This window comes from Pinus tabuliformis, chromosome 7, assembly GCF_031772625.1.
Source record: "Pinus tabuliformis cultivar Carrire ecotype Pingquan chromosome 7, CPIR1, whole genome shotgun sequence".
Taxonomy (NCBI): domain Eukaryota; kingdom Viridiplantae; phylum Streptophyta; class Pinopsida; order Pinales; family Pinaceae; genus Pinus; species Pinus tabuliformis.
The window spans coordinates 902,485,586-902,507,450 of NC_142293.1; the positions used below are offsets into that span (position 1 = coordinate 902,485,586).

Genomic DNA, 21,865 nt, shown 5'->3' on the forward strand with positions numbered 1-21,865 from the left:
AGTCTCTAAAAGAGTGAAGGACACAGTGCGAGATGATGCTTGGTGGGAGAGGGTAGATCTAATTATTCAGATCATGGACCCTATCATTTCTTTGCTTCGATTTGCAGATACTGACAAACTGTTAAGTTATGGTATGTTCTAGGCTAAAAGCAGTTTACTTATCTTTCTTAGTATTATCCACGGATTAGCAATCACATTTACATTAAGTAAAGTGCAGCTAGAACATTTAAACGATCAACAGAAAACAAGCCAAGACAAGAGACACAAGATGTGGCAGCTAGCCAGGGACAAACCCCAATATGGGGAAACCCTTTGATCAAATCTTCTTTTATCTTCAATAATTCAGCAAAGAGAAATAGTACAAATATCTGATTTATATTAGCAGCAACAAACGCTAGATCAAACTCGTCAAGTCTCCACCGGTGAGTCGTTCATCGTGCACTAGTCTAAGGCTTCGTCGTGCACCAGTCCAAGACTTCGCGGCGCATCAGTCCAAGACTTCGCCGCGCACCAGTCCAAGACTTCGCCGCGCCCCAGTTCAAGACTTCGCTACGCCCCAATTCAAGACTTCGAACGACCTGTTTCGGCTCGAGTGAGAGTGAGCCTTTTTGTGTAGGAGAGAGAAAGATATGATGAGTAGTGAGTGACCAAATGAGGAGGAGTCATCCTGTATTTATATCCAAACGTTGAAGGTGAATAGATGTGTCTGTTGGGCGTCTGAGCCTACATAAGTTGCTGGCCGCCTTTGATAATTTGTCAATAATCAAAATAATTTCATATCTCCATAAATACTTATCAGAATCGGATGATCTTTAGATCATTCCTACACCTCTCGACGAGAGGAATCTAGGAAAAATATTATCAGCCACGAATAAGGTGACCCACATGGAGTTTGGCCCTAGTTGCCAATTTTAACACTCCCTCTCAACTAGGGAGAACTCCATCTGCAATTCGTCTGACCGTTGCTACTATTCATCCATCAAGTGCACTGCCTTGTATAGCTTGACCCCTGCTCTGCTTTGTTTTGTTCTGCTTTGCTCGAACTATGAAGAAGAAGAAGTGATCGAGGATGTCTCATACCATCCTCCACTAACCCAAAGTCACTCTGGAGTGTGTACCACTTTCACTGGTCCGAGACTAGTCCTCTACTAACTCGAAGTCAGTTTCAGAGGGTGTGCCACTCTCACTAGTCCCAGACCAGTATCATTGATCCCAGATCAATGGAGGTCATCCTAGCATAGGGAGTACGGTAGATACAACGATGCATCCATCGATAGAACTACTATGGTCCCTATCCTCATTTCCCTGCTCATTAATCAGATGAGAGGTACTTCTCATGAGTCCCAGACTGCATGGGTAGGATACCTCGACAGGAGAACTAATCATCTTGTCCACAGGAGAACGAATCATCTTGTCCAGTCGATGCCACGGAGAACTAATCATCCTGGCCTACAGGAGAATGAATCATCCTGTTCCACAATCACCATGGAGAATGAATCATCCTGGCCCACAGGAGAACTAATCATCCTGTTCCATAGTCGCCATGCGGTGTCAGGGAAGGTTGAACCTTTTACCTTATACAAAGTGCACCAACAGGGGATGATGAGTTACACTGTGGTCATATGTTGCTCCGAGAAGTACCTCGCGCCCCCCTGGAGCTCCCAGAGCTAAGTACATCATACTTGACCCTCAAAAGAGGGTCTCTGAATGACTCCAAGTCATTCTCGGAAAGTCAGAAATTTGACCTTTCCTAGTGGCTTTGTCAAAATATCGGCGATTTGTTCATCTGTATCGATATGTTGGAGCCTTATAGCTCCCTGCTGCACCATGCCACGAATATAGTGGTACCTGATATCGATATGCTTGGAGTGATCACGGAATACAGGATTCTTTGATAAACGAATCCCGCTCTGGTTGTCACATAGGATCACGGTGGTATCCAATGTAAATCCAAATAGCTCACTGAAGAGTTTTCGTAGCCAGATTGCCTCACAGGAGGCCATGCTAGCAGCGATGTACTCTGCCTCAGCGGTGCTTAAAGCCACAGACTTCTGCTTCCTGCTCATCCAGGATATCGAAGCAGATCCCAAGGAGAAACAAGACCTGGAAGTGCTCTTATCGTCCACCACATTGCCTGCCCAATCAACATCAATATATCTAAGTAGTCTCACATTTCCGACAATGTATCTTAACCCATAAGTAATTGTGCCACGAAGATATCTCAGCAGATTCTTGGCACCAATCCAATGTATGTGGTGAGGTTCAACCATGTGTTGACTCAACGTGTTGACTGCAAAACATATATTTGGATGGGAGTTCACTAGGAACATCAATGCTCCAACGAGTTGACGATACTCGGTGGTATTTCGTAAAACAGGTCCAACAGCACTACCGCTTAACTTCTTGAAGTCAAGCTCCATCGGGGTGGTTACGGGCTTGCAGTCCACCATGTCGAATCCCTCCAATATCTTCACCACATATTTTCCTTGAGATAGGAAAATCTCCCTTGGTTTCTGCCAGACTTCCAGTCCTAGGAAATAGTGCATAAGTCCTAGGTCTTTCATCTTGAACTTAGGAGCTAGCTCCCTCTTACATTCGTGAATGAGAGGGTCTGCACCTCTTAAAAAGAGGTCGTCAACATATAGCACCAGTATGAGAGGCTTGTCATCTATAACCTTAAAGTAAAGGTTGGGGTCGACTTCACTCCTAGTGAATCCCAGCTTCATCAAGTAGCTATCAATCCTTTCAGACCATGCTTGGGGTGCTTGCTTTAGCCCATAGAGGGCCTTTTTCAACCTACACACATGAGATTCTCGATCATGAATCTCCAATCCTTTAGGTTGCTCCACATAGGCCTCTTCTTTGATCGAACCATGTAAGAACGCAGTCTTGATATCCATCTGATGTAGGTTCCATCCTTGCGAAGCAATGAGGGCTATGATCGAGCGGATGGTGGTATATCGGGCAACAGGTGCAAATATCTCGTCATAGTCTATACCTTCCTTCTGGGAGAAGCCACGAGCGACAAAACGAGCCTTATACTTTTCCGCACTTCCATCAACTGCATGCTTTATCTTGTAAAGCCATTTAGAAGTGACAACTGCCTTGTCCTGGGGTTTGGGAACTACATCCTAGACATCGTTCTTCATAATAGATTCATATTCTTTGGTCATAGCATCCTTCCATACTTGATGCTTGACAGCATCTGTGAATAATGAAGGCTCATTTTGGATGATCGTGTTCATGATGGTCAGGTATCCTTGATACCTGTTCGGTTTCTTACTTTCACGGAAGGTTCCTCGGGGTGCTGTGTGTCCTTCAGCGTCATCAAGTGTCCCCCTAAGCCATGAAGGTCTCTTCCTTGAAGAGGAGGGCTCAGGTGGAGGAGGATCAATAGGATCCAGGGGTTCTTCCAAATCGGGCATTGTCTCTTCTTTTTCTTTCGGTTCCCTGGTGTCAGCTTCTTGAGTGCTCCTCAAAGTAGGAAGATTGTCCACCTTGCTAAGGGCCATATCTTCGTCAAAGGTGACATCATGACTAATCTAGACTTCCCTTTGACCAACTACATAGATTCTATAGCCCTTAGTATTTTCACTATAACCCACAAAGATTCCTTTCTTTCTGGATGCACCTAATTTATTCCTTTTCTCTTTCAGCACAAGAAAATATACTGGTCTTCCAAAAATTCTAAAATGAGATATGTCAGGTTTCTTACCGGTGAACATTTCTTTAGGAGTTTTGGAACCCAATGCTTGATGAGGGCATTGGTTTTGTGCATATACAATAGTGTTCGCAGCTTCAGCCCATAGAAGTTTTTGATCATGGAGCATAGCATAGACAGCGTCCACAATCGTACGGTTTTTCCTTTCCACCACACCATTCTGCTCAGGAGTATAGGGTGTAGTGGTCTCCCTCTCAATGCCAACGTCTTTGCAAAAGTCATGAAACTCATTGGATTCATATTCAGTCCCATTATCAGTCCTTAGGATCTTGATTTTCTTTTTGGTTTGATTCTCGATCAAGGCTTTGAAGTGTCGAAACTAGGAGAACACTTCTTTCTTCTTTTTCAAGAAATATATCAAGTCTTGCGTGAATAATCATATGTAAAAGTGAGGTAATATAAATATCCTCCCAAAGAGTTCACAGGCATCATACCGGATATGTCTGAGTGAACCAACTGCAATATATCGGAGGTCTTGCTTTGGCTTGAGGGGAATGGTCCCCTTTTGAGCTTCCCTTCGGCACATCCTAGACATACACCTTCTTGCTCTAATCTAAACGCGGGCATCCCAGTGACCATTTTTTCTTACATCAGGTAGAGCTTTATAATGAAGGTGAGCAAACCTCCGATGCCATAATTCGGACTGAAGAGATGTGTCACAAGTCATGACACCCAACGGACTTCCTCCAACTTGATATAATGAATCAACTCGAAACCCAAGAGTAAAAGCATCTTTAAAGTTATTTTTCCATACATGTACCTTGCCATCGCTGAAAGCCACCTTGTAGCCTTTGTCTTCCATTGCCAAAATGGACACCGGGTTCTTTTTGAGATCAGGTAGATATAATACATCTTGTAGGTGGATGGTATTACCCTGATTTAGTTGAAGAGTGACATTTCGTACGCCTTTCACGAGATATTTTGAATTGTCTTCAAGAACAATTTCCAGGTTGGTTTCTTTCTCTACCAGATTATAGAGAGCTTCTTTGTAACCAGTGAAGTGCCTTGAGGCACCACTATCAATAAGCCAATTTCCCAGCGAGTCTGGGGGAGCAGTAGTAGATAGAGTAGCTGGTAGATAATATTCATCTTGCTTATTGTCAACAGTGTTAGATTCAGACTTGGAATTTCTTGCCTTCTTGAATGGTTGTCCTCTTCCTTGATTTCCGACAATTCTTTTACCTTTGCCATTTGACTTGCCATTCCTTTGATTGCTTTGAGAGGGATTTTGATCATCGTCTTGGTGTGAGTCCCCTTTATCAGGGCACCCCCTTGCATAGTGACCCATTTTATTGCAATTGTAACATCGTCCTTTTCTTCCACCCTTTGGTCCAGCCTTTCCTTTGAATTTAGCCCCGTAATTGTTTCTTCTTTTAGTACGAGAAGAAAAAGCAGAGGGATGACCTTTGTTTCTTCTTGAATGCATCTGGCCATTAATTCCTCAAATCCAGGAATTACATTAGTTGTGTGTTTATATCTTCCGGATCCATCGCATTTTGTTGTTTTATGTATTGACGTTTCAAACCATTCTCTGTGGTTCATCATCAGGAATTTAGATGTGTGAAGAAGTCAGAGAAAGATGAGTGATAAATAAATAAAGGTTATGGTAGGTAGTGTAAAGAGCCAACAGGTTTTAATGAAGGTGAGGTTTTTAATTAATTTATAACTAATTTAATTAAGTTTAACTTTAAATTTAAATTTAATTATGATTTTTGTCTTAATTTAATATATTTTCATTTAATTTAATTTTGATTTAATATAATTTAATAATTTAATTTAATTTAATTCAATTTAATTTAATTTTAATTTGATTTAAATAAAATTTAATTATAATTTAATTCAGTTTAATTTTATTTTGTTTTAATTTAATGTAAATGTAATGTAATTTAATTTAATTAATTTTAATTTCTATTTTTAATTTAATTTAATTTAATTTTAGTTTTAATTTAATTTTCATTTTTAATTTTATTTTTAATACTATAGTTAGGTTAACTTAATGGATTAGATGATTTAATTTATTTTAATTTTAATCTTAATCTTAATTTTAATTTAATCTAATTTGTTTTAATTTAATTTAATTTTAATTATATTTTTAATATAATTTATTTTGAATTAAATTAAATTTTTAATTTAAATTTATTTTAATTTTAATTTTGTTTAATTTAATCATGATTTATTTTATTTAATTTAGTTATAATTTTAATTTTAATTTAATTTTAATTTGATTTAATTTTTAGTTTTAATTTAATTTAATTTGGTTTAATTTAATTAAATTTTGATAGTAGGGTTAGGTTAACTATTGGATTAAACGACATTGAATGAGTTTAATCTTACTAAAGTTTTTGAGGAGTGAAACATGAGGACTAAGAAGCAAAGGGGTCGGGTTTTGTCTAGGATATGGTGGAATCCCCTGTTAGCGTGGGAATCCAATTATCACTTATTTTCCAACCGTCATCACGATTTAGGTTATTGGGGTGTTTTCTTATTTCGACAGCTTTTCTAAATTTCCTATGGTGGTAATGCTCTATTTTGGCCATGACACCAGAGTTTTCGATGCAAATGTGATGATTGGTTTTACTAGAGTGCTCAGCCAAAGCTGAGGTTTTGGAGCAGTTATTGAAGAACATGCTGCTGACATCAACCATAACCGCTCCAAAACCTCAGCTTTGGCTGAGCACTCTAGTAAAACCAATCATCACATTTGCATCGAAAACTCCTGTGTTGTGGCCAAAATAGAGCATTACCACCATAGGAAATTTAGAGAAGCTATCGAAATAAGAAAACACCCCAATAACCTAAATCGTGATGACGGTTGGAAAATAAGTGATAATTGGATTCCCACGCTAACAGGGGATTCCACCATATCCTAGACAAATCCCGACCCCTTTGCTTCTTGGTCCTCAAGTTTCACTCCTCAAAATTTTTAGTAAGATTAAACTCATTCAATGTCGTTTAATCCAATAGTTAACCTAACCCTACTATCAAAATTAAATTAAAACTAAAAATTAAAGTAAAAATAAAATTAAAATTATAACTAAATAAAATAAAATAAATCATGATTAAATTAAACAAAATTAAAATTAAAATAAATTTAAATTAAAAATTTAATTTAATTCAAAAGAAATTATATTAAAATATAATTAAAATTAAACTAAATTAATAGTCCTGATGATGGATCCCTGTTGGGATTTGAAACGTTGACAGCAAAATAGTTTTTACTGTGGGTTCTTCGATTACTAAAGAAAATAAATTAAATCAAATTAGATTAAATTAAAATTAAGATTAAGATTAAAATTAAAATAAATTAAATCATCTAATCCATTAAGTTAACCTAACTATTGTATTAAAAATAAAATTAAAAATGAAAATAAAATTAAAATAAAATGAAATTAAAATTAAAATTAAATTAGTTAAATTAAATTAAATTAAAAATAGAAATTAAAATTAAATCAAACTAAAATTAATTAAATTAAATTACATTACATTATATTAAAATTACATTAAATTAAAACAAAATAAAATTAAACTGAATTAAGTTATAATTAAATTTTATTTAAATCAAATTAAATTGAATTAATTAAAATAAATTATTAAATTATATTAAATCAAAATTAAATTAAATGAAAATATATTAAATTAAAACAAAAATCATAATTAAATTTAAATTTAAAGTTAAACTAAATTAAATTAGTTATAAATTAATTAAAAACCTCACCTTCATCAAAACCTGTCGGCTCTTTACACTACCTACCATAACCTTTATTTATTTATCACTCATCTTTCTCTGACTTCTTCACACATCTAAATTCCTGATGATGAACCATAGAGGATGGTTCGAAACGTCGATACATAAAACAACAAAATGTGATCGATCCGGAAGATATAACCACACAAAATGTTGATCGTAGAAGTCTCAAATCCATTAACTACTTTATTGTTGAGAAGAGTAGTCCTAAATATATACCATTCAGATGGTAGTCCTCCAAGAGTGGTGAGTGTCATTTCCCTGTTAGGAATTACTTCCCCAATAAATTTAAATAAACTCACTAGTCTATCGTAGATTTCCTTGGAGGTGTTCAGCTTAGAAACATAGGCTACCAAGCGTTTGTCGATAGAGTCTTGGATGATCTTCTTTGCTTTGACTTCTCCCTTGGTCCATTTGTTCTTAGCAGCAGCGGATGCATTTGATGGAGGCTCAACAATTCCGCCTCTCACATGGTCCAACACTTCTTGTTCTTCTAATGTTAGATCGAGAGACATCTTCCATCTGTGATAGTCAGACTTCTCACGGAGTTTGTTTTCTGCAGGGAAGTGTGTTGAGGACCCCATGATTTCTTTCAGACAGCCTTGCCAACCTTCTCTTCGGTGATTGCTCTTGCTCTTGTTTGGGCTTTGTCTTCACCTTAGCTCTGATCTCATGTTAAGTTATGGTATGTTCTAGGCTAAGAGAAGTTTACTTATCTTTCTTATTATTATCCACAGATTGGCAATCACATGTACATTAAGTGAAGTGTAGATAGAACATTTAAACGATCAACAGAAAACAAGCCAAGACAGGAGACACAAGATGTGGCGGCTAGCCAGGGACAAACCCCAATATGGGGAAACCCTTTGATCAAATCTTCTTTTATCTTCAATAATTCAGCAGAGAGAAATAGTACAAAGATTTGATTTATATCAGCAGCAGCAAACCCTAGATCAAACTCGTCAAGTCTCCATCGGTGAGTCGTTCACCGTGCACCAGTCCAAGACTTCGCTGCGCATCAGTCCAAGACTTCGCTGCGCATCAGTCCAAGACTTCGCTGCGCATCAGTCCAAGACTTCGCTGCGCATCAGTCCAAGACTTCGCCGTGCACCAGTCCAAGACTTCGTTGTGCACCAGTTCAAGACTTTGTCGCGCATCAGTCCAAGACTTTGAACGACCTGTTTCAGCTCGGGTGTGAGAGAGAGCCTTTTTGCGCAGGAGAGAGAAAGATATGATGAGTAGTGAGTGACCAAATGAGGAGGAGTCATCCTGTATTTATATCCAAATGTTGAAGGTGAAGAGATGTGTCTGTTGGGCGTCTGAGCCTACATAAGTTGCTGGCCGACTTTGATAATTTGTTAATAATCAAAATAAATTCATATCTCCATAAATACTTATTGGAATCGGATGATCTTTAGATCAATCCTACACCTCTCGACGAGAGGAATCTAGGAAAAATATTATCAACCATGAATAAGGTGACCCACATGGAGTTTGGCCCTAGTTGCCAATTTTAACACAAACCCATCCTAGGAGAGGTTTATGAGGGATGTGATTCCATGATTGAGTTTGTGAGGAGCATTATTCTACAAAGTGAGTGCCCTGAGTATGAGACATCACTAGAGGCCTTCTGTGGTACTATACATGATATTCTTGTCAGCAGATGGGATAAGAATTGCACACCTTTACATTGTTTGGTTCACTCATTGAACCCAAAATACTACAGCCATGAGTGGCTGAATGGTGGACCTTCCCACAGATTCCCTCTTCACATGGATGGTGAAATCTCACAGGGGAGGAAAGATGCATTCATGCGGGTTTTTCATGATAGAGCATTGCTTGATGAGGTGGAGGATGCCTTTGCAGAGTTTTCCACTGGCACTGGTCGATTTGCAGGCTATGATGTGATTAGAGACAGGGGGCCTAAGAAGCCCTATTCTTGGTGGGCAAATCATGGGGCAACAAGCCCTCCTCTACAACAATTAGCCATGAGGCTCCTCTCTTAGGTGACGTCATCCTTTTGTTGCGAGAGGAATTGGAGCACATATGGGAATTTGTATAGTGTTAAGAAGAGCAGGCTTGAGCAGTCCAGGGCAGAGACAATGGTGTATGTGCACACCAACCTTTGTCTTATTTACACGCAAAGGGAAGAGTGGTTGAAGGGAAAGACAAAGATGTGGGATGTCTTTCCTGATGATATGGGTCTGGACAACAGTGTTGAGTTGGCATTGGCAAACATGGATCTCAATGATCCAGTGCTAGAGCCTGTTAGATTTGATGATGGTGATACTTTAGAGTGGTCATCCTCCACACCATCAGATGCAGAGATGACTATAGATACAAGGGAGGAGGAGGATGTAGAGGAGAGCAGTGGTGACCATGATGATGAGGACAATGATGCTGATTCTGATGATGACTATGAGGATTGATGACTCATGAGTCATGGGCTACCTACTACCTTGAGGCTTGTATACCTGTAGTTGTTCTGTATTTCTATTTCTATTTGCTATTGGCATTGCACTACCTATGTAACACATTTTGATTTTGATGACTTAATGAGAAAACTATAGTTGTCAGTGTCTTTATCTTACTATCTTGTCTTTCTCCTATTGGATCATTGATGGATTGAATATGTATTATGATTTACCATTTATGAATTTAGAATTTATTATTCATTGATTTATCATTTATGTGACATGGATTTGAATTTTGTATGTACTATGCATGCTATAATGTTACTAACTTTGTAAACAGTAAAACTTACATCTAGATGAAGATCTATGTTTGAAATTAATGAATTTGAATCATTAATGAGAATTTGTGTAATAAATATCTAATTTTTAATATATATATATAAAACAATATATAACATGTCCTCATGTCTTGTTTCGGGGGGTCAACGTGTCCGAATCCGACACTCAAATCCCCGTATCCGACAAATCCCGAATCCCCGTGTCAGGTTACTTAGGACAACAGTAGTTGATGCAAACACTGAATCACTTTGGCTCTCCAAGATTTGCTCTTGCTCTTCAAGACTCTCTCTCTCTCTCTCAATCTTCCTCTAGAATCTCCAACTCTCTCTTTCTCAAGTTCGAATTCTCCTCCCACAAGCACAAGTAAGTGTATCAAGTGAGGATGAGAGGCACAAATATATAGGAAGAGCAAGGATGTCGAATTCATGAGGGAGTAACTCCTATGCCTTGAGGAGGAGTTACATATTCCAAAATAGGAGTGTAACTTATGCCATAAAGGAGAGGAGTGTAACTTATGCATTAAAGAGGTGTAAGAGGAATCTTTTTATGATGAGTCATTAAATTGTGTAAGAGAGTGTAAGAGGTGCGTAAGAGCATTAAAGAGAGAGAGTAATGAATCCAAAAGAGAGAGAGAGAGAGAGAGAGAGAGAGAGTAACATATGCATTAATTGAGGGGGGTTACATATGACATGATTGAGTCTCATGATTGAGAGACTTGAATTTCTTTTTAATAATAATATAATAATATCATAAAGAGTATAATAGTAATAGTAATAATAATAATAATATTGATGATTAAGTTAAAAATTAAACAATTGAGATTGATTAAGGATAAGTTAAGTGATTTTCCATTGTATATATGATTACGAATTGATGGAAAATGATTTACTATTTTTGGTAAGGCATGGTTGCAAAGATAGACATGGCTTTCTATTTTTAGAAAGTCACTTTAGAAAGGTTGAAAATGAATTTTTATTCAAGGAAATTCATCCCATAGCTGTCAATTTCCAACACTCCCTCTCAGCTAGGGAGGAATTTCTTTCTGATACAAGGATCTTTGATATCTCTGCTTTGGAACAATGATGTTACAATTTAATGAAGAAAAATCATCATAGAGGAGATACATCCATCATCCTATACACACTTGGGGGGATCCACTTGTCAACACATGAAAAGGATCTCGCACATCCAAGGCTCATCACTGCTTGGGGGGATCCACTTGTATGACAAGGATCTCGCTCATCCAAGGCAACTTGGGGGGATCCACTTGTCAACACATGAAAAGGATCTCACACATCCAAAGCTCATCACTGCTTGGGGGGATCAACTTGTCAACACATGACAAGGATCTCACTCATCCAAGGTTCATCACCGCTTAGGGGATCCACTTGTCAGCACATGACAAGGATCTCGCTCATCCAAGGCTCATCACTGCTTGGAGGGATCACTTGTCAACACATTACAAGGATCTCGCTCATCCAAGGCTTATCATCCATGACCACCCTCTCTGGGAAGGGTCACATTTGTCAATCCAAGCTGCTCTTTGAAAACCAAGAACTTTCCTTTCGGCAAAGGCTTGGTAAGAATGTTAGCGATCTGGTCATCGGTCGATATATGAATTTATATGCAACTCGAGAGAAGGACACCTTCCCAAAGCAGGTTTATGAGCATGCATGTGGTCAAACTTAGGCAAACCTAGAAATACAATAATGATTATTATATAAGGTCATCTATGAATGAAAGTGAAGCCTACAATGTTTTTAACATTGAAACAATAAGGGGAGGGGGTATGTGTGTAATGTCTTCTCTCCCTAACCCCTTGTTCAAACTTCAAATTAAGGGGGGATGTTGGAAATGGGGTTGTAAACTTCAAATTCGGTCACTCCCAACCTTATATTGTATTATTATTACATTTGTAGGCTTCGCTAAGGCCGACCTTGTATACATAGGCACAAAAACCATACTAGGGAAAGTGCTAACTCTTGAGTTGTGCATGGGTATCAAACTTCTAATAAAAGTGAAGTGCTGAAGGGCATCTAGCAAGTGTTGCACTCTTCCCTTTCTTGGGTTCTCTCTCCCCCTCTCTCTAGCATTGTGCTTCTCTTGTACATTGTCTTTTCAAGTGTTGCTCTGCCCTGGTTGTGGTTGTTTTTCACTTTATTGCAGAATTAGGGTTTGTGTTGATTCTGTTTGATTCTCTTTATGCCTTGTGAAATTCAACATTAAGAATTGACAGAACGCTTATCCACAAACTTATCTTCGGAAGCATACTTGTGTCTGGAGGTTGTCTCAGGTATAATGCAATTCCTTTATCCAGTTGAGTCTCCAAACTTGCAATCTCTCTTTGTGTTTCATAAATGCAAATCCTGTGCCTTTGTAATCTTTGAAATTCTTTACCTGAGATAAAATGTTTTAGCCAATGGAACCATTTTTTGTGGTTTTCTTTGCTTTCCTTTTGTAGATTATGGAATATTTTATATAATAACATATTTTTCTCATGGCAATAAGTCATGAAGAACATGCAATTTACTTGACATGGATCTCGTTCAAAACATGCATTTAAGAATGTATTTCATAACATGAGTGTTCATTAACAGAACCTATTTCTTTCCAGACAGAAAAATTTATTACATTTGGAAATGTCTCACATTAATTTGGCTTGCATCTTTTGAATAGCTTACAAAATGAACCTCATAATCTATCTGTTGCTTGTGCAACAGAGACTGAACTTACTGGCACTCAATGAGATGATATTTTACATGATTGCATGACTCTCACCTCCTTATGAGACCTACACACTCCACTATATAATCATTGTCTTGCGAGTCAAGTCAGCCAGTGTTCTCATGAAGCTTTTGGTTTGCTTGCTGTCTAACTGTCATGCATCGTGTGCCACATGCTTCATCTTGACTCTGATTACTAGATCTTTAACTTGATTCACCCACAAGTTATAACAAAGTAGTTTTGTGGTACTTGTATATGAAGTACATCATTAAGTTCTGCTTCTATATTTTTTTTGCAATATCTTGAGTCAGGACTTGGATACTTATTTTTGAACACAGGGAATTGTATGGAGAAGCTCTTGGAGGTGCTGATTGCAATCGGAGATGAAGTTGCTTGCCTTGCAGTTTCAAAACTACTACTCAAAAAATGGCCTTCACATTCACGTGCTTGTCTTGTTAAACATGTGATTGAGGAATCACCGTCAGTTCCATTTCAGATACGTGGCATTGATAAACTAGAGCCAAAGCATATTAGTTTATGTTTCCCTGAGAAGAGGAAACTTGCAGATGTTGAAGAGAATGAAAATTGTTCAAAGAAAAGAAAAATTGAGCAAGTGGAACTGCACTTACCAGAGGCTTCATGGGGTGCACTAATAGATGCATTATTAAATGTTATAAAGTCAAAGTTGCCTAATAATAGTGAGCCTAGGAATGAATCTGAAGGAGTCGCTTGTTGTAGTGATAACAAATGGTTGATAAATGGTAAAGTTAAATTTTTAGTGAGAAACATGGAGATAACTAAGGCGAATTCAAATTCACACAGCTTTGACATGCAACGATGTTCTTCAGGTGGTATTAGGAACAACAGTATGAGAACTGATGCACCGTTAGAATGTGTATCTGAAGCTTTTGGTGATTCTTGTATAGACAAAGGGACAGGCACAGCTGGAATCTGCAGAGATGGGCCCTTTATTGAAAACAGCAATGAGAGGGCCTATACTATTAAAGAAAGGGATGTTTCAACAGATGAAGAACCTCCCCAAGAAAGGCGTAGCACACGACTTAGGAGTCGTAAATGTGAGAGAGAAGAATCAGATATAGAGAAAGTTATGGAGCAGGTTAAACTTTTAAAGCAAATGTTGGATTCATATATTGTTTGTGACATGATACAAATAAATTGCTCTAATAAAGCTGAAAATTCTGCTATCAGAAGTCAGGAAAAGATAGACAGAAGTACAAATCATACGGATTTTGGTGATTCAAATGTGATGAAATTCCTTGTAGAAAATACTAGTAATCACGGGGTTCACCATATAGGAGAATTGCTTCTAGAAAAGGTATCAGTGAGCAAATTGCGATATCAGGACTGCCTATATGGATTAATCGAGATTGATAAATTAACAAGGCAATGGAATAAAGACAGGACTACTTACAGTAGCCTTTTTCTGGCAGAACTTTATTCTGATCTTGCAACATCTTGTACTGAAGAATCCAAAGTTACTGATCTCATTAATGAAGCAACATATCATCTTTGTAAAGTAGTGGAGTCAGTTGCTATGGGTATGCCTATTTACAATTTTGTAAGTGTTAAAAATGCTGCTGTATCAGAGGAGTCCTCCCAGTTGATAGATTTTCCTGAGATAGGTTTAGAATTTCATGACAGGCTAGATTCTAAGAACATGGTTGAGTCATGCAATTCTTTTTCAGCAGCCACTATGGTATCAGACAGTTTAACAGAGACAGATAATAGTGCACTGCAATTGAAAAATGTTGGTCAGAAGTCAGGAGTAAGTGATTCTGTCTTAACGCTTGACTGGTCCTTTTGGGTTCGTTTCCATTGGTTATGTGGCCGCTTGTGGACCTTTTCTGGTGATAGAGAAAAAGGTTGTAAAGAGTTTCAGAGGTGCTTTTCTCTCCTGAATAGTAACCAGCATGGAAACAGTAATGGAGGCACTGTTATGCTTCCTTATTGCAGGGTTGATAAGGAAATCTCATTGGAAAGAGTTAGGCATGAACTTCGGCTGTTGGAAGTTGAAACATTGCTGAAGAGGTCATCTGCTAAGATGCTTGATAGTGGGAAATATTCAGAATTGATCAAGCTGCTTTCTCCAGTTATACTCTCCAACAATGAAAAATGCTTTGTTCAAACATGGGGTGCGAACAAGGTTTGTGCTGTAGATTCTTCAATTGAGTTGACTGCTTTGGATATGCTGATCTTGGCATGTGAAAAAGCTATTCCAAAGGACCTTGCAGTATTGTTGAAATGCCACAAGCAAAGATTAGAATTTTTTTGTCTTGCTGCTGGGATTGTAGAAATACCAGCACCAGGAAATGTGATGGAGAAGGCCTCAACACTTAATGATTGCAACCTTACATTTGAATTGGAGCAGGAAGAAGCTAGGAAGGGTCATTGGAACAAAATGGTCGCAGATGAAGTGAAGTCAATATCTAGATGTGCGTCTCAGATAAGAGAAGAGATTGAAGAGAGTGAGACACAGGTAAGTGTTTCACCTTCTCAATTTTTGAATAATATTTAAAGGTTTCTTGGGAGTGTCAAACATGAAATATGAACAGTGATGAATTGTTGTAGACAAAATGGCTACAGTTGCAATACATTGCAATAGATTTCTAGGTATTATCTTTTTTTTTTATCAATTTGTTAACTGCATGGAAATGTTGTTTGAACTTTGCATGAGAGAAATGTAAAAGAAAATTAACCAAATTTTCATGCAGGCATCTTTTGATATCCCTACCGCATTACTGGGGCAGGTGCAATATTTGCTCTTGACTATTATGTGTTATGTCATCAGAGGACTTCCTTCTCTCAAGTGTTCTGGTTTAGCAGGTGCGGATCCTAATGAACAAATAGAAAGCAGTTGTTTTGTTGATGCAGCTGTTGCCTTTTGCAAACTTCAACATTTGGACTTCAGTATCCCTGTGAAAAAACAGGTATCTTCTTTTGCATTCTGTGCATGACTATGAGTGCTTTTTCTGCTGATGTGTTAGTCTTATTAGCCTAAGACATTAGAGAGTTGTATGGTTTATGAACCATAGGTTTATGATGTTTATATTCTGAATGTCATTTGAGACCTGGCTTAATCTATAGGACCAATTTTTTTTGAAATAAAAGGTTGAATTTAATAAAATATATCAAGGTTTAAAAAGTTTATTTTCTTGGTTAAAAAACTCAGATGTGAAATTACCTAGCTTGTTTTGGTTCTCATGGGATTATATATATCTCAGAAAGGATTATAATTGCAAATTCCTATGCATTAATTTCTAATGGGCTCATAAATGGGGTAGTTTAGGGGGAACTGTTTTTCATCTTCTTTAGCTCAATATAATTGTTTTGGTTCTCATATGTAATGCTTGCATTATGTCTTTTTTGTGGACAGGTTGAACTACTTGTAACAGTACATGAATTACTTGCAGATCATGGGCTTTGCTGTGCTGGAAAAGATTGCGAGGGCGGTGAAGGGGCATTTCTGAAATTAGCTATCAAGCATCTTTTGGCATTGGAGATCAAACTGAAAACAAGTCTTAATTCTGCATTTTACCCAGATTCTGTAAAGCAAAGCTCAAAGCATATAACTGAGAATGCCCATATTAACAGCAAGTTTCCCAAGGCATCAACTGGAAACCAATGTTTTGATGAGCATGATTGCATTTTGATAGAAGAGGAAAGCAATTCTGTGGAGAGCAATTTTAGCAGGGAGAAAACTATTGCATGTACTTTTGGAGCAGAAGTTGGAAATGCTGAGAGTATTGATGAAAGGGTGAAAGGTTCTGATATTTGTAAAATGTCTCGCAAAATGATAAATGCTGGACTGGGGGATGGTGGAGATAATCTTGGCGATGTTGAAAGGAAGAAGGTAGACTTGGGTATTGATAATGCATTGGATCAGAGTTTCTTCTGCTTGTATGGTTTGAATCTCAAAAGTGGTTTAGATACATCAAACGAAGATGATCTAGCTGTTCACAGAAACACAAGTCTTGGAGACTATCAAACAAAGGAACAGTGTGCTGATGTATTTAAATATCTCCTACCATATGCAAAGGCCTCTTCGGTGAGTAATGCTGGTGTTTAGTCACTTTTTTGTTTGGTAATTTCTGCATTTAATCCATCCATTTCCAGTATCCTGGCAAGAACTAAAATGATCTCCTTTCTTAATAATAGTTGCCTTTATGCTACTATACCTTCTGCAGAGAGCAGGGTTGGTCAAACTTCGAAAAGTCTTGAGGGCTATTCGCAGGCAGTTTCCACAGCCACCTGAAGAAGTTTTGAATAGAAATGCTGTGGATGCATTTCTCGAAGATCCTGATTTTAATGAAGAAAAACTTCGTAATATGGTTATGTCTGGAGGGAACAGAATTCATATAGTCAATTATGCTTTTGGAGGGATTCCTGACAATGTTCAAGTTCCATTAACTGAGAGGTGTGTTTACAATGCCATTCCTATCGATATATAATAAGAATTTTTACTTATTGGGGATAGTAAGAATTTTTACTCATTGGGGATATGCAATAATTGAGGAAACATTTCCCACCTTTATTTCATTTAAAACTAATATAAACGGAAATTCTTGCCAGGGAGTTTGAAATATATGTTACAAGTGTGATACGTGCTAAAAGTATCGATCCCAACACTGAGCCATATTCAGAAGTTTATGGGAATTTGTACTATATTCTGGCTCAAGTGGAAGAGATGAGTGCTACTGACAAATTTCCTTCCTTTGTTCTCACTAAGGAAGGCGAAGAGTTTGTGCAACAAAATGCTAATCTTTTCAAGTTTGATCTATTGTACAATCCACTGCGTTTTGAGAGCTGGCAGAAACTTGCAAATATCTATGACGAGGTGATAAAATTGTTTTCATCATTATATTGCTTTTTTGCCAGTAAGTCTGAGGATGCATGTCTAGTTATATATATATATATATATATATATATATATATATATACTGTTTAATTAGAATATCTGAGGACTTCTGAAGATATTGATCTTCCATATTAACAGGAGGTAGACTTGATGTTAAATGATGGGAGTAAACACATAAATGTGGTGGAGTGGAAGAAGCAAAGTAATTTAACTCAGAGGGTGGAAATCAGTCGAAGACGAAGCAGACGTTGTTCATTAATGAGTTTGGCTTTAGCAAAAACTCCAGAGCAGCAGGTAATTAAAATTATCTCTTTCATGATTGTCGTATATTTTTGGGGTTGATACTCCACATTTAGTATTAGTTTTATATGCAATTGATTTTTTATTGCAAATTTGCTCACTAGGATTAAAAGCTTAAACGGCTGGGAATATCATTTTTCTTAAATTATGACTTTTAGAATATAAAATTACAGTTGAGATCTGTGTTTGTATTTAAGTAAGCTAATGCCTCATTTTAATTGCCTACAGAGCCAGGTACATGAGTTGTTGGCCCTTGTATACTATGATAGCCTTCAGAATGTGGTGCCTCTATATGACCAGCGGCATTTTGTACCAGCAAGGGACTCAGCTTGGGCTAATTTCTGTGAAAACTCTCTAATACACTTTGAGAAAGCTTTTGCATACAAGTAATTGCCTCATGCTTTATTTTTACTGTTTCATATGCTTCATGTTGATTACTGATTTTCCATTCAGTCATGCATTTGTAAAACTGTCCTGTAGATGTTTTATATTGATACTCCCTTTTATTGCAGACCTGAGTGGTCACATCCATTTTACTTAGGTAAGCTATCTGAAAAGCTGGGTCACCCATATGAGAAAGCACTGTCATACTATAGCAAAGCTGCAAGCATGAATCCATCTGCTGTGGATCCAGTTTATAGAATTCATGCATCACGGTTGAAGTTGTTATACACTATTGATAGACACAATACACGTGCCATTAAGGTAAGTCTTCAATTACTGAATGATTATGGATGACACTTGATCATTATTCGTATGTTAGCTGATTTGTTCTGGCCCAAGACAGGTGGTGGCAGGTTACTGTTTTCAGCATTCAACAAAGGAAAAGGTTTCCAGTCTTTTAGAAGCAGCATGCAAGGATACTCAGATGTCTGTTGAAACTGAGAAGAGTGGATTTCTAAGTGAAGCAGCAAAATCAGAAATTCGTCCAGAGACAGCAGATTTTTTGTTAGAGGCATGGCGGCTGCTTTTTGATGACTGCATTGCAGCTATAGAAGTTTGTGTAGAGGGAGAGCTTAAACACTTCCATAAGGCTAGATACAAGTTAGCTCAAGGATTGTATTTTAGAGGAGAGGGAAATGATCTGGAAAGGGCAAAGGAGGAATTATCCTTCTGTTTCAAGTCCAATCGATCAATTTTTACAATCAATATGTGGGAGATTGATGGTGTAGTTAGAAAGGGAAGGTAAATACTTTTCTTTCTTTCATCGTATTTGGTGTCAAATTGAATTCGACTTGAGTTTTAAGATTGTGAAGATCGATTTTCCTTTCTTGATCCTGATTTCAGACTTATCTGTATCTACGTGCTGATCTTAATTTTATATTTGCATGTTTTAAAAAAAATTAAATCTGCAGGCGGAAGGCTCCTGGTCTTGGTGGTGCAAAAAAGGGCTTAGAGTTGGGCATGCCAGAAAGTTCTCGGAAGTTTATTACTTGCATAAGAAAGTATATTTTGCTTTATCTTGTGCTTTGTGAGAGAACTGGTGATTTCTACACGCTTGAGCGGGCTTATTCATCCATTCGGATAGACAAGAAAGTAAGCTTAAAGATGTTAAAATTTCAACTTTTGTAAATGGAAATTTGTCTTTCAACAAAAGATAACTGAATTTATGGTATGTTTAAATATGCTCTATGCTTGTGTACAGACACCTATTTTTGATGCTAGGAGCTTAAATAATTAGTTTCCATTTTATAGTTTTTCCAAGTATAATAATGCTACAGTTTGGCTTAGGTTTTGAATTTGGAACAAATAATCAATTAACAGACAGTTTTCTTGAGCAGTTCTCGCTTTGCTTGGAAGATATAACACCTGTGGCACTTGGGAGGTATATACAAGCCCTCGGGAGAGCAATTTCTCATGCCGAGTTCAATGGTTCTAGCAGTAGCAACTCCTTTGAGCAATTGTTGGAGAAGATGTTTAACCTATTTATGGACCATGGAAACTCATGGTCTGATTTGGCTGGATTATCGGAACTGAGAAGTCCATCAAGTCCCGAATTTTCTGAAAGCGCTGTTTACAGGTGTCATATATATGGCCAATGTATTCCTTTTTGTTTGACCTTGTAAATTGTAATGCATTATAATAATAATCTTTGGTTTGCAATTACGTGCAGCTTCATTCACAGGTATTTACACACTTTGGAGATCGACAATAAGGTGGATATACTTGAAGGTGTAAATGAGAAGCTAAGAAAACGATTTAAAAATCCAAAATTGTCAAATGTCCACTGTGCCAATGTTTGCAAGCATGCAGCATTGGCTTGGTGCCGTTCTATACTGACAAACTTGGCTTCATTTACACCCTTGCCCTTGCAATTTCACAGTACTCAACCAGCTACACAAGTTGCTGGGAGCTCCACAGATTATGGGCTTCAGCTGATTGTTGACCTTCAAGCAGATGACTTGTTGAACATTGCATTTGAAGATTCAAAGCTGCAAAGAACGTTGCGGGAAAAACTACATCCCCTTCTATCTCGCATGAGAAATGTGCCAGTCAAGCAAGCCCTCTCTGAGAATATGGAGAGGGCCACAGCCATATTACGTCATGCCTTCAATTTTTATCGTGAAAGCTCTTCTGGGACACTTTCTAATGGGATAAATCTGTATGCAATACCATCCCGATTGCATTTCCAGGGGTCTTTTCCACCGAATTCCAATAGTGAACATGCTTCTAGTGTTGAAATTCTTGATCTAAGCACGCCCAGAAAATTACTACTCTGGGCATACACATTAGTTCATGGCCGTTATTGCAACATTCTGGCTGTTGTCAAACATTGTGAAGATAATGCAAGGGTTGTGAACCTGATGTCCAGCACTACCTGTTAACTGAGAAACTCATCTATAAAGAATGCCAAGGCCCTAGTGTCTTTCAAGTTTCTTTGGCATGTAAATATGGGAAATGTTATTTGGCAGGATAAGAAGGGATATAAAAGTATATTTGATGAGCTTCTTTTTAAGCACTTCATTTAAATTGAATGGGAAAACATGTTTTCATCACTTTGGTCATGAATTATGCAGATCAGACATAAGAGAGTCCTTTCTACAGTCTCATTTCCTCCTCAGACATGTTCACCATATTCGAGCTCGTTTGATGGTGTGCCATTTAGGAAGGGAAAACAAAAAATGTAAATTTCAGTTTTTAAACAGCTAGTTAGATTATGTGACTTTTAGATGCCTTGAACTGTGCTCATATTTGTATACATTTCTCTTTTCACTCACGTTTTTACCAGAAGCTACTTCAATACCAAGTTTTATAAACAACCTTCTCTAGGACAAGAGACAAGAAGTTTTAAGGGACATGGGACATTTGAAGAAAATTACTTATAGGACTTCCCTATTAATGAGTAATGCTGTGTAATTTCTTCTCAGGTGCCCATATTCGTTTTCGTAGGGTGCTTGTTGATCTTTCTAAAACCTCTACTAGGGAGCGATTTACTTGAGCATGCTGATTTTTTTTGTTTTCCATCTGTAGCAAACCTGCATTCTGAAGCATATATTTGTTCAATATGGAGTCATTCATATAGGCTCATATGTTCTTTGGGTGGGGCATATATGTAATAACAAAAAATTAGATAATGTTCTCCCATGTACCTAAACAGTGTGTATTTTTGAATATACCTGTAGCTACTTCACATTCTTTGCAGTATCGTTTGCATAATTTTCCTCTTTCCTCTAGTAGCTACAATATTAGCACAATTCAGTAGAAATCATAACGAAAAGTAGTTTTCACGGTCATACACATGAGCC

General features: G+C 37.5%; 1 protein-coding gene across 2 annotated transcripts in view; it reads left to right on the plus strand.

The window, feature by feature from the left end:
* LOC149250531 (Tetratricopeptide repeat (TPR)-like superfamily protein) overlaps nt 1–21,115 on the plus strand; it is a 201,941-nt gene extending 180,826 nt beyond the window's left edge. The window contains exons 7-19 of one of the 2 annotated variants that reach the window (XM_089459118.1): nt 13,282–15,107; nt 15,333–15,440; nt 15,676–15,891; nt 16,338–17,009; nt 17,149–17,378; nt 17,534–17,798; nt 17,958–18,113; nt 18,348–18,505; nt 18,632–18,824; nt 18,907–19,304; nt 19,475–19,655; nt 19,901–20,139; nt 20,233–21,115. In XM_089459118.1, the coding sequence (XP_089315244.1) occupies nt 13,282–15,107; nt 15,333–15,440; nt 15,676–15,891; nt 16,338–17,009; nt 17,149–17,378; nt 17,534–17,798; nt 17,958–18,113; nt 18,348–18,505; nt 18,632–18,824; nt 18,907–19,304; nt 19,475–19,655; nt 19,901–20,139; nt 20,233–20,944 (5,354 nt within the window). In that variant the 3' untranslated portion in view covers nt 20,945–21,115. Of the gene's footprint in view, nt 1–13,281; nt 15,441–15,675; nt 15,892–16,337; nt 17,010–17,148; nt 17,379–17,533; nt 17,799–17,957; nt 18,114–18,347; nt 18,506–18,631; nt 18,825–18,906; nt 19,305–19,474; nt 19,656–19,900; nt 20,140–20,232 lie in introns of both variants that reach the window. The other variant, XM_089459117.1, reaches the window with a different exon arrangement.
* The last annotated feature ends 750 nt before the right edge of the window (nt 21,116–21,865 follow it).